The sequence below is a fragment of the Poromitra crassiceps genome, assembly GCF_964638095.1.
Source record: "Poromitra crassiceps genome assembly, chromosome: 27".
In the NCBI taxonomy this organism is placed as follows: Eukaryota; Metazoa; Chordata; class Actinopteri; order Beryciformes; family Melamphaidae; genus Poromitra; species Poromitra crassiceps.
In genome coordinates, this window is record NC_139650.1 from 2,433,023 (window position 1) to 2,446,328 (window position 13,306).

The following is a 13,306-nucleotide window of genomic DNA, read 5'->3' on the forward strand; positions in this document are numbered from 1 at the left end:
AGGTGAGTGCTATTACCTCTATACTACCCAGACACCATGTGCCGCTCTCATATTGAGAAGACATTATATTATTATTATATATATATATATATTATTACAAGTTGTCTAAGCTAAGAGGCACAGCAGTGTTAAAGTTAGTGTGAGGGCCATGGCTGCGGCCTAGAGGAACACGTCCAGCGCAGACACACAGGTGTCCTCATAACAGAAAGTGGAGGCCCTTGTCAATAACATGACTGATATCTAGTCTTGCTGCTCACTCATTTCATTGTTCATTCAATAATATCAACAGCAAGGCCAAAAGGGACTTTGTACAAGTTGAACTATGAGGATATATGGAGAGAACTGTAAAGAAATGACTGAATATCTCTGATACAAGCTTCCCACAAAGGTCAAGGTCACCATAAGTTAGTATTTTAAAGTAATTCTTCAAAGTGTCTCTGTTCTTCTGTTATGTTTTGTATTTCCGTCCCATACATCACCAGGCATTCACACACAGTTATTCCTGAATCAAGTTTATTTTCATGTTGAGAGCATCGCATATAACGCATAGAAAACTGATTACTATCAATGTCCTATCCAAGCTCCTTTGATATGTAGGTCTGTCCCTAAACATGTCTAATGCTCAGGTCCTGAACATTTGTTTTTGAAAATGAAACAATTTTATTCTAATTCAGACATTGTGATGAAATCACATCCCAAAGGCCACATTAAAGTCACAATAGAACTTGCAACTGATTTCTAACCAAAGATGTGCTGCTACACAGACGGTCTCTATTCATGATTGCACTGGTGCTTCAAAGGTCTTGAAACCGGGTGAACCCCGTTGGTTCAGGGTGCATGCACATTTCCCAACACAACTCACAGGCTCAAATAGAGCTGTAGTGTGAAAACATACTCACAGATATATACAATTAAATATACTGTATTTTTTCTAGCAAACTTACTGTCTTTTTGACCATGAGTAAACTATAATTAAAAACTCACCCCTGCTGAGTTTAAAAGTGCAGATTTCCTGAATCCACATTCCAGAGAATATTGTCTGAAACCGATGGGAGTCGTCTTACTTTTTTTGTCCTTTTCTGTCTTTGGCCGTTTAGTTTGATCCATGAGCCTAATTACCATTTAAATACTACTGCAGGATGGAGGGGAGGGGGTCACACTGTACCACTCCCCCCACAACAATACTACAGATAAACAGGAATGGTTCAAGTACAGTGAACTACTACAGCAAAGTATGAATATATAAAAACAACAACATAAGATTATTGTTTGTATGAACGGTATTACATAACCAATAATAGCAAATAACAAACATATTGCTTTCACTTCGCTCACACAAAGATGCATTTGTAAAAGCTCAAACAAATCAAGTCAAAATTGTGGTTTGTGTAAAAAAAAAAAAGAAGAAAATTGCCAAATGAGCATTTTAACGATTGTGTACCTTTTTCTGCAATATATCCATGATGAAAACATATTTCTGTTATTTAAAATGAATGTAAACTCATAGATGTCATTTTCATCTCTGTAATATCTTTTGAGTGATCACATAGTTAAACAGAGAGACAGACACCGAAGAGAAGACTGGACGACAGAGGTCTCACTCCCGGCCACCTCCAAAGATCTGTAGCAGGAAGCTGAATAGGTAGATGATGTCCAGGTAGAGGGTGAGGGTGGCGAAAATGTATTCCTCTGGACTTATGGTATAGCGCTTGTTCCCTAACAGCAGCTGAGTGTCAAATGCCAGGAACTGTGGAAGAGAGAGAGAGAGAGAGAGCAGAGTAAATGCTACGGTGCTGCAAGCTGAGGATAGTGAGGTTTTGGTGACGTGTTGGGTTCTCACCAGCGTGAAGACGATGGCTCCCAGCACTGCATATAGGGCGTGTAACCAGGGTACCTGGTGCAAGGTATAAAAGCATCAGCAAACACCGTTAAAAACAGGATACTAATCTGGGAAAGACAGTGGCTTTGCCAGATTATCTCCAGGATGATGAAAGACAGCAGTGAAGGCTAATCCCTTCTGCTTCACTCAGAGGCATTACGGCAAATCTATTTTTAAACTCACTGTTGATCACAGCTATTTCTGGATTTGTTCTAGAAAGGGGTTTTGGCGTAATTACAAAACAGAAGAACTTACATATCCGAAGGGGATGACGATGGAGAGAGTGAGGGCACAGAGAAGCATGACCACACACAAAACAAACAGGACGCCCTGACAGGAAGTGAAGTCAAACTGCAACAGGCCAGAGGAAGAGAGAGAGAGAGAGAGAGAGAGAGAGAGAGGGAGTGTTGTTAATGTATGTGTTGTTGGGCTGTGAGATGTACATTGTGTTGTTGGTGTTGGGCTGTGAGATGTATGTTGAAAGGATGTTCTTCTCACCTTGGTCTGGAAGCTGAAGATGGTGACCGACAAACACACCAGTGCTGTGATTCCCAGGCACAGCAGCACCGAGGTGGTGTTGTAAAAGCTGGAGGAAGAGAGAGCAAACTGCTATTAACTCAGAGATGGGCAACTTTGATGATAGAGGGCCACATCCACCCCCCCCCCCCCCCCACACACACACACACACACACACACACACACACACACACACACTACCAGAGGGCCAGATTGTGACCGCCAGTAGGATACTGTAACCCCATCATGCAATTACCCAATTATAGCTACTAATTGGATGAAAATAATGAAATATATACTGTTAATCAAAGTTTTTCTACCAACATTTCCATTTTTCATATCAATGCATTTAATTAATAAGGGTTGGGCTACCCTATCGAAAAACGCTATCTTATCTGTAAAGGGGAGATGTGTGGGTACCCATAGAACCCATTCTCAAGGGACCCCTTTGAAAATGGCCATGCCAGGTTTTCCCTTGACAAAGTTTAGTCTACCTTTGGAGCGTTATTTAGCCCCCTTGCCGACAAGCTACCATGAGACACACACACACACACACACACACACACACACACACACACAGATCACAATATGTACGTACCTTGATATAAAACCCATCAAGCAGGCCATGCTTAAAGTCTGAGAGGCGGGGAAGAGAGAATAGCACACTCAGGCCAGGTGAACAAGGAAACAGACAGCTGTGTTTAGGAGAAAACACTTTGGGTTTGATTAAAATGCTGCAGTTTTTCTGGTTGAAAATACTCACAAAGATAGTTAACAGAATGAGGTTGATGGGAAACTGCCTCCTGTTTGGGGGGGGGGGGAAATCCAGAGTTTAGAAATTCACCCTGAACACTAGTTTATCTGAAATTAATGCCACAAAATTACAACGGGGCATTTTTACTACGCATTTATGAGTATGTTTCTTTTATTATCATTATTATTGACTAGTTCTGGTACCGGTTGGAGCACACAATCACTGTCCATTTACTCAGGCCTCACTCACAGAGGGCTTTCACAGTCCACTTCCAACTCCACTCAGGCATGCTCCATCAGTAGCTAACGAATGGAGCTCTCCGTGGTGCTGAACCTGTGTTGACTCATTTTGGCCACTAATTAGCCATTTTTGCCCATTTAGTGGTCCCTAATTACCGAATTCAAAAGTCTGGCCCTGTCACCATCTGCTCTAGAAGCCTGCTGGTACCTGTGCCAAATATGAGTGCTGTCAGGCCGACGGTGTCCAAGGAAAAAGAAAGAGAGACACATGCTCATTTATGTGAGATGTGTAAGATATCACATTACCTCAGATCTCCACAGCAGGACAATGCAATGTAGGTGGCAAGGAACGTGAGACTGTCCGAAAGAGGAGAAGAAGGGTCAATGACCTTAACAATGACATTGGCGAAGAAGCTGTTGGCATAATATGAGTTACGTATATGTGGTTTCACTTACTAAGAGGCCATGTACAAGCCAGGGTGAGTCTGTATGTAGAACCTCACAGGTCCGCTGGAAAGACAGTTAATCAACATTATTTTCACGTAGGATTAAGAAAAGAAAAGCAATTAATTAATTTCATTTTTAGTGCTGAAAATATTCTTAGTCACTATTGGACATTTAGTAGTACTAAGCATCTCGCACGCTCGATTTCTAGGCTCGCCCGCTGTGTGGGCTCGCTATCGCCCGCCCTGCAGCCTGCATACACACGCTCGGACGCTGCACGGCCTCGCCCGCCCTGCCGCTCGACCGCTGTGCCGGCTCACTTGCTCCCTCTTATGACATCACTGGTGACTACCACTGCGCGGCCTCGCCTGCTCTATGACATCACTGATGACATCATCACGGATGACATCATCACTGATGACATCACCACTGAACATAGCCTCAGCCAGGAAGGATGACATCACATCATTAGGTAATTAGGGCAATGACCTAATTAAAAAATACAGCTCACTGGTCATTAAGGGCGCCTGTTCAGAGGGAGGGTAACTGGTTGGAATAGCGTGAACCTCCCACGTGCTATGTCCTACCGGTGAAGCTTCCTCTGTCAGGTGAAAAGATGCGGCTAGCTAACTGCCCATGTCTCGGAGGAAGCATGGAGCCAGTTTCGGCTCTCCCCAGATTGGCAGAGGATGGAGTAGCAACCAGGATAAATAAATTAAATTAGCACTAATGGGGGATAAAAAATGGGATAAGAAATCGGGGGAAAAAGAGAAAAAAAAAATACAGCTCAGCGGCAGAAGGCATGATGATGCCTTCTGCACTTGTCTGTCAGGTTCCTCCCCGATTGATACTTATACTCCCATCACTTATATAGCATCAGACTGATGATCACTGATGACATTATCACTGATGACATCACTGATGACATCATCACTGAACTATAGCCTCAGCCTTAGGGCAATCAATTTGGGCTATTAATCTGCCCTAATTAAACAATCTGGCTCCGTCAGGTAACCTGCATGGGTGCTGTAGAGAGAATTTAGATGTTGTTGTAATACCCCCTCCTAGCCGTAGGGGGCGCTAAGTGCATAAAGCTACTCTTTGTTGTGGGACTTCAGAAGAAGTCTATAAAAGGAAGTGACTAACAGGAAGAGGGGGTCAGTCCCCAGGGAGAGAGAGGAGATGGGGCTGGTCCACAGTGCTGTGAGACTTTGTTTTTGTAAATAAACCTTTCCTAATACTTTTACCTTCTAGTTGCATTGGTTTTCTAAACTTAGAGTTATAGTCCTCACCACAGTGCTCTTTAGACCCCCTGAAAGTTTCAGCCCAATCGCATGTAAAACGGCATAGCTGTGGCCGGCACAAAAATGTAAACAGACAAACAAACATTGCCCATAATGCTCCCTTGTATAATAGGACAGCACTCCATGTTCAAAGATTTATTGCCACAAAATGGACGTTTCGGGCAACAGCCCTTCTTCAGCGTGTAATGGCAATTACATGCAGGTGATGCACAGGTTTCACATCTCTAATGCTTTTCAAACTTCACCCAGATATCTTTATAAGAGGTAGATTTTTTAGTAAAGTCAGACCTGCCCAAGAGACCCACTCACTTTCTTTCTCGTCCTATTCCTTCTTGTAATTTTCCTTGCCATAATTGTGTACATTGTTATGCCATGCTCAAAGGTAATCATTTCACGCATCCAAGTTCTGGTGTGAACATTAAGGTCAGAGGCAGAATCACATGTAACACTACTGTAGATATGTTGTTTACCTGTTGAAATGCCCATGTAATTTATACTATGTAGGCAAAACCAAACGCGAGTTAAAAACCAGAATCTGTGAACACAAATGCTCTATACGCAATCATGATGAGAACTCATCAGTTGCCAGACATTTTAATAGTTTGAACCACAGTTTGAGTGATCTTCATTACATGGGGGCGGCTTTAGCTCAGGAGGTAGAGCGGGTCGGCCAATGACGCAAGGGTTGGCGGTTCGATCCCCGCTTCCTCCCAGCTGCCGTCGTTGTGTCTCTGGGCAAGACACTTAACCCTCCTTGCTCCCGATGGTGTGTAGGCACCCTGCGTGGCAGCCTGCCGCCATCGGTGTATGAATGGGTGAATGTAGACTATCTACTGATTGTAAAGCGCTTTGGATAAAAGCGCTATATAAATGCAGGCCATTTACCATTTACCATGGGCATTGAAACAGTAAATATGCCACGGCGAGGAGGGAATAGAGACAAGATCCTCCTTCAAAGAGAGGCCTACTGGATCCACTCCCTTGATACCCCTCATCCCTAAGGGGATTAATGAGGAGATGTCTTTTGTTTGTTTTCTTTGAATGTTTTGTTTTCTATGAATGTGGTGTTTCATGTATAATGTACCTGACACAGTGAGAAAGAAGTTACTCCCGCACACTGTCTCCAAATGCAAATAAAGGTTTAATAGAATAACGTTTCGGTCATCACGACCTTCATCAGATTAATTTTACAGGGAGGAAGGAGGGACCCAGTTAAATAGGCTGGCAAACAAATATGTGGACCAATTGGGTCGCAGCATTGTATCCTGACATCATAATTGATGATAATTTCTCTTACATAACTTGTAAGAGAAATTCGTCATTTAAGGGCTTAAATGACGAATTTCTCTTACAAGTTATGTTGTAATTATCTGTGTGTACATTTTTAAGACTTTTTTGTAGCAACCATTTTATTTATTTTTGCTACCATAATATCCTCTGTATATGTTTTAACACTTGTCTTTCTTCTTTTATAGGGACAGAATCTAGGATGTTTTTTCTTCCCTAGTGGCCACCAGAATCCCATGTTCAAGTATTCTGTCTTCCATGTAATACAGGGCTCGACCCTTTTCCTGTTATGATGATGTTGTTTTTCTTATATTCTTATATTTTGTGTAATTTTGGCCATCACCTGTATATATTGTATTATAGATAAGCCAGGGTGTATGGCCTATTATACAGGGTGTATGGTGTATTCTCTCATATATCTTCAGTCTTCTGGCTTACACCTGCCATTCTCCATCTGGTAATTATCATCAATTATGATGTCAGGATACAATGCTGCGACCCAATTGGTCCACATATTTGTTTGCCAGCCTATTTAACTGGGTCCCTCCTTCTTCCCTGTAAAATTAATCTGATGAAGGTCGTGATGACCGAAACGTTATTCTATTAAACTTTTATTTGCATTTGGAGACAGTGTGCGGGAGTAACTTCTTTCTCACTGTGTCGGGTTTTGCCCTTCTCCGACGCACCTGTCGCGTAGGTGTGCGAAAGCCTTTTCTCCTCATGTATAATGTACCTGCATTGGCTTTGCTGACTCCCTCTGCTGGTCTACCCTGATTGTGCCGGTGGGACCTATAATTAGAGGCACCTGTGCACCACCTGCATGTAATTGCCATTACACGCTGAAGAAGGGCTGTTGCCCGAAACGTCCTATTGTGTGGCAATAAATCTTTGAACTTGGAGTGCTGTCCTTTTCGGGGTTTTTTTAATTAGACTTGTTTTAGGGATCCAGCACCCAGTTTATACAGCCTGCCTTAAAGTAAGGAGTTGAGCGTGCTATCTTTGATTTTTTTATCCCTTGTATAATAGGAAAGTGTTGTAAAAAAAGGGCTTTTAGTCAGTATTGAATAAGTGCTCGTATCAGGATAAGCACTAGTAAAAGAGCAGTTACCAAAATGTGAAGAGAGCAACAATCGCCACAGTCACAAACAGCTGGGTCATGAGGATGGCGTAGACCTGGAGTGGAAGAGACAGCACAGTCTGACTTTAAAATGTCTGCAATCTGGGTTTCTAGTCTCTCTAATATCTCTTTGTTTCTCCTGCTGGTGTCACTTGTTTGACCCAATCTGTCTCCATCTCCGCTCTGGTGTGTTCAGTACCTTCCTGATGAAGATCCGCCTGACGGCCATGTCGTCCCAGGCAAACTGTGCCTCCATCTCCTCGTAGCCTGAGGACAGAGACAGGTAGGAGACATTTGTTTTTAGGCTGAGGTAGACTGAGGAAAGATTTTGTGGTTACTTGTAGTGATACTGCATCATTACTCAGATGCTGTTTATGGGGTCATAATATGTTCCCCCACAAATGTTTTTATTTATTTATTTATTTGTTTGTTTGTTTGTTTACTTGTGATGATTGGTTAAGGTTAGGCATGGAGAGTGATGATTGGTTAAGGTTAGGCATGGAACGTGATGATTGGTTAAGGTTAGGCATGGAACGTGATGATTGGTTAAGGTTAGGCATGGAACGTGATGATTGGTTAAGGTTAGGCATGGAACGTGATGATTGGTTAAGGTTAGGCATGGAGAGTGATGATTGGTTAAGATTAGGCATGGAACGTGATGATTGGTTAAGGTTAGGCATGGAGAGCGATGATTGGTTAAGGTTAGGCATGGAGTAAGGTTAGGCATGGGGAGGGATGATTTAAGGTTAGCCATGGAGAGTGCTTGGTTAAGGTTAGGCATGGGGAGTGAATGGTTAGGTTTAGTTATGCAACTTCATGACATAAACATCATACTGAGTAATATCACTAATGTAATTTATATGAAGAAATACACTAAAATGTATGCTTTTCAGAAAATATGATATTTTTTGTCATATTGGTGGTGGTTGTTTGCCTTATGATGATCAATGACTGGAGGTTGTAGCTTAGCCACCTTTTGATTGAGCATTAGAACAGTGTCAAAGAAGCAAAGCAAAAGGTGGGATACCTCATAAACGAGTATGTGATGCCAAATCACATTTGAGTTTAATGTAACAATAAAGATTTTTTGCTCAAAATTGCAAAAATCCATCCATGCCATCATTGTTTGTTTCAATCTGAAGAAATAAAAGACAGAAATAATAGACAGACAAAACAGACATGACAGCTTGTATCTGCACTGATTTGTTAAACCATAAATAGTTATTGTTTTTACCTGCAGTCGCCTCCATGTAGCTGGGTGGATGTTCATTGTCAGTCTTGCTTGAAGTGCTCACCTGATAGCACAATTTCATGACCATTTTTAGTAAGTTGTACAAATACGTAGCTTTCTTTAGAGTCACTTTACACAGTAATACAATTATTCTTATTACAAACATAGAGATAAACCAGAGCTGTGTCAACTTTCCTTATCTGGTATGTTAACCTTCCTGATCCTTATCCTTATTTGGCTGTTGTACAGCATCACAAAATAAATAAATTCCTATGATACGTTAGTTAGACACTATTGTCAAAGCTGAGAATCTATGACACTTTTTTACCACGTGCGCAGCAAGCATGTGGTCAAGAGAGGTTTTGGGGTGAGTCATTCATTCATTCATTCATTCATTCATTCATTCATTCAGTCAGTCAGTCAGGAACAGATAATGGATAGGATGTCATCAGTGATGATGTCATCAGTGATGTCATTAGTGATGATGTCATCAGTGATGATGTCATCAATTGATTGAGTGACAATTGTAGCCTTCCTCAGTTGCTCTAAATCAGCTGTTGTTACACCATTGCTGAAGCAGGTCCTATGGCATGAGATGCAGGGGTACAGAGCTCCCCATGCAAAGTTAGCCTTGAAGGCTGAGATGGCTTGAAACAGATATGTCAGATTTATTCTTTGCTTCACTTCTCTTGATTACTGTGACAGTTTGATAATGTGTCTTATTTTTTGTTAATCTGTCATTGGTATATTCTGTATTATGCACATGGTCCTGGGCCGAATTTGCCCTTGTTTCAGAACAGCATTGTGTAACATATAGACGGTTTTCACCAGCTGCAACCCCACAGCACTTCCTTTTTCTCAGCTTCTTCTTCTGTGTTTTATGGCGGTTGGCATCCTTAAATGTTGCATTACCGCCACCTGAATTGTATCAGCTTCACAGTGCTAACTATTGACAGTGTCCACTTTCTCAGCTATTCGGGGAAAACACTGACATAGCCTACTTCTATTTCTATTTTTGCTATGTAAACGTTTAAATGTAAAGATAGGCCTATGCGTGCAATAACGTGTTTTTTCCCATGATGGCGAAGGCATGACCCGCCCCTCTCTGCCTCTAATTTGCTGACTGCACTCGGCTGCTCTCGGCTGCTTCCCAGGCGAGCCAGAAGTCATCTCAAACGAGCCTATACTTTCATTCAATGTCACGATGCTGCGGGGGGAAGTAGGCTACTTCATAGCTTAACTACGAAAATAGTGTCCGCTGTTTATCTCCCTTTCTGCTGCAGCATGTTGAAGAAATAAATGTTCAGTTTGAACAACACCCATTCTGGTCATTATAGAGCAAGATGATCGCTTCCACTACCAGGGCCGCCCAGAGGGATGGCAGTGCCCCTGGAGGGATCCAGCCCCTCTCCTCTCCCCTCCTCTCCCCCTGGTTCCCCCCCTCCTCTCCCCCTCTCTCCTCTCCCCCCTCTGGTCCCCCCTCTCTCCTCTCCCCCTCTCCTCTCCCCCTGGTTCCCCCCTCCTCTCCCCCTCTCTCCCCTCTGGTCCCCCCTCTCTCCTCTCCCCTCCTCTCCCCCTGGTTCCCCCTCTCTCCTCTCCCCCTCTCTCCCCTCTGGTTCCCCCTCTCTCCTCTCCTCCTCTGCTCTCCTCTCCTCTGGTTCCCCCTCTCTCCTCTCCCCTCCTCTGGTTCCCCCTCTCTCCTCTCCCCCCCTGGTTCCCCCCCTCCTCTCCCCCTCTCTCCTCTCCCCCCACTCTCCTCTCCCCCTGGTTCCCCCCCCTCCTCTCCCCCTCTCTCCCCTCTGGTCCCCCCTCTCTCCTCTCCCCTCCTCTCCCCCTGGTTCCCCCTCTCCTCTCCCCCCTCTGGTTCCCCCTCTCTCCTCTCCTCCTCTGCTCTCCTCTCCTCTGGTTCCCCCTCTCTCCTCTCCCCCCCTGGTTCCCCCCCTCCTCTCCCCCTCTCTCCTCTCCCCCCTCTGGTATCTCCTCTCCCCCTGGTTCCCCCCCTCCTCTCCCCCTCTCTCCCCTCTGGTCCCCCCTCTCTCCTCTCCTCTCCCCCTGGTTCCCCCCCTCCTCTCCCCCTCTCTCCCCTCTGGTCCCCCTCTCTCCCCTCTGGTCCCCCCTCTCTCCTCTCCCCCCCTCTCCCCCTGGTTCCCCCTCTCTCCTCTCCCCCCCTCTCCTCTGGTTCCCCCTCTCTCCTCTCCCCCCCTGGTTCCCCCCCTCCTCTCCCCCTCTCTCCTCTCCCCCCTCTGGTCTCCTCTCCTCTCCCCCTGGTTCCCCCCCTCCTCTCCCCCTGGTTCCCCCCCTCCTCTCCCCCTCTCTCCCCTCTGGTCCCCCCTCTCTCCTCTCCTCTCCCCCTGGTTCCCCCCCTCCTCTCTCCCCTCTGGTCCCCCCTCTCTCCTCTCCCCTCCTCTCCCCCTGGTTCCCCCTCTCCTCTTCCCCCTCTGGTTCCCCCTCTCCCCCCTCTGCTCTCCTCTCCTCTGGTTCCCCCCACCCACCCCCATCCGCGGTCGCCTTTTATACACGTCTCAAACAACGCAGGACAACGTGATTGGCTGGCTCAGATTTGAACAGATCTGAGCCAGCCAATCGCGTTATCCTGTGATGACGTAATGTCCTATGACCCATGACCGGATGGACCATATATGGACTTCCTCCCCCCCCTGGCTGCGCTATCATAGCTGCTGACTGTTACTGCACTATCAGTCAGATCCGTGACATGGACGTTACTCTGCAGAAACTACAGTAACAAAATCACGAATTGCTCTGTTTTTGGAGCTCTGCATGTCTGTGTTTGTCTAGTTAATGTGTTAACGTTAGCTAACGGCTAACATTCGCTAGTTAGCCAACCAACCAGCAGCTAACATTAGCTAGCTGGCTAGCTTACCGGAAGCGATATTTTTTTTGGATGACGGCGAAGGCATAACCCACCCCTGGCCCTCTCTGCCTCTGATTAGTGGCAGCGTTATAAACCATAGATATGACTATATTAAAAACATAAACACACTGGCGTCTTTCATGCAGGCTAGCAAGCGTAACTGCTGTATGTCTGAGTCTGACCCACTGAGTTTGACGGTCTGACCACAGACTGTAGAAAGAGATGTAATGCAGGATAGCCAAGCGAATGTGTTTGGATGGAAGTTTGACGCTAGGCCAATCAGAGGCAGAAAGGGGCGGGTTATGCCTTCGCCATCATCCGAAAAAAGAATATCGCCTCCGGGACAACAACGCTTCCTACCCAGCTTGTGCACGTCTTTCCGACAGGGGTGGTTGTTATGGCAACTATCAACAACAACAACAACAACAACAACAACAACAACAACAACTACTACTAACTACTACAAGACATAAAGACCGAAATAGGCTACCTTGTTAATGTGTCTGTCGGAGACACGGCCTAACGTTAACATTTAATAAGAGCCGAATATCAGCCTGCGCTCAGCTATGTATACAGGAAGTAAACCGGATATTCAGGTGGGTTGTGACGGTTGTTATTGTTGTCAAGTTAAAACTGTCTATACCCGTCTCCAATAGTAACCAGCACAAAAACGGTTGAGCAATGAGCGTTAAATGAGCTCTTCAACAAACATACAAATATTTCATTTTGTTTAATTCATTTGATTGCTGGTTTGATTTTGATGCGGACTGTACCGAGAGAGTCATTAAATAAAACAGCTGCTGGGCCATCACAAACAGTCTATAATCACATCAATGCAATGAAGGATGTTGTGTTACATGTCTGAAGGTAACACCTAGTTCCAGAGAAGAGACAGCAAAATGCTGCCCAGAACCGTCTGCTCAAACTTTGACTCTGCTTCCACCAAACAACCTAACAAACCACCGATATTACAAAATAACAAAACTACAAGCCATTCATTGCTCAGTTCATTGTACAGCTGTAATGTAGTTATCGGGTAGGAAAGTTGGACTCATACCTTTCCCTTTGTCATGTTTTGACCCTTTGTGCGCCTTTGAGATTCTGCTGGTGAATTTAAGATTATTCTGAAGTCACTGGTAACAAGTATGTCCGGCTCAGTGGTCAGTAAAATAAATCCCAGTTCCTCTTCCTTGGTGGTTCTCTTTTTCTGACAGGTTTTGTGTTGTCCAGAGCAGTTAGTTATGGAGTGAAGGGCTGTTTACAGCAGTTAGTTATGGAGTGACGAGCTGTTTACAGTGCTTGTGCTGAATTTGTCTCCACTGTGCGGATTAGGCTTTATGGAGCTTCATGTGGTTAATCTCTCTCTAACCCTGATCCCACCCCACCCCTATCCTCTGTCTACTTAGGTCATTCTAGCAATGTCCAGCCAGGTAGGCCCGAGCACTGAGAGGCAGGACTGTACCACTGCTGTCTCTAAAAGGGGGTGTTTATGTCTGTGTGTTGGCACAAGCCTGTCCAAGACTGTTCCAGGACAGTTAATCATTCTAGTGCTTACCCGCTGGATCCAGAGGACTTACATATCTGAGTTACATATGCATTGCACAACGAGTGTGCACCATTTTAGAAGGAGGAAGTGGGAGTGGGAAGGGGAGCCATACATAGA

The 13,306-nt window shown here is 44.8% G+C and overlaps 1 protein-coding gene across 1 annotated transcript; it reads right to left on the reverse strand.

The window, feature by feature from the left end:
- Window positions 1–1,597: 1,597 nt before the first annotated feature.
- On the reverse strand, window positions 1,598–12,762 carry LOC310799149 (protein lifeguard 2-like; the record flags this gene model as incomplete). The annotated part of the gene is made up of 12 exons (XM_083661715.1): window positions 12,701–12,762; window positions 8,775–8,835; window positions 7,740–7,807; window positions 7,532–7,596; window positions 3,845–3,898; window positions 3,695–3,745; window positions 3,159–3,198; window positions 2,994–3,031; window positions 2,378–2,465; window positions 2,135–2,230; window positions 1,841–1,894; window positions 1,598–1,747 (listed from the first exon to the last, which is right to left on the reverse strand). Exons 1-12 carry the CDS (start codon window positions 12,713–12,715, stop codon window positions 1,598–1,600), a joined length of 780 nt encoding a protein of 259 aa, XP_083517841.1. The 5' UTR covers window positions 12,716–12,762.
- Window positions 12,763–13,306: the final 544 nt, after the last annotated feature.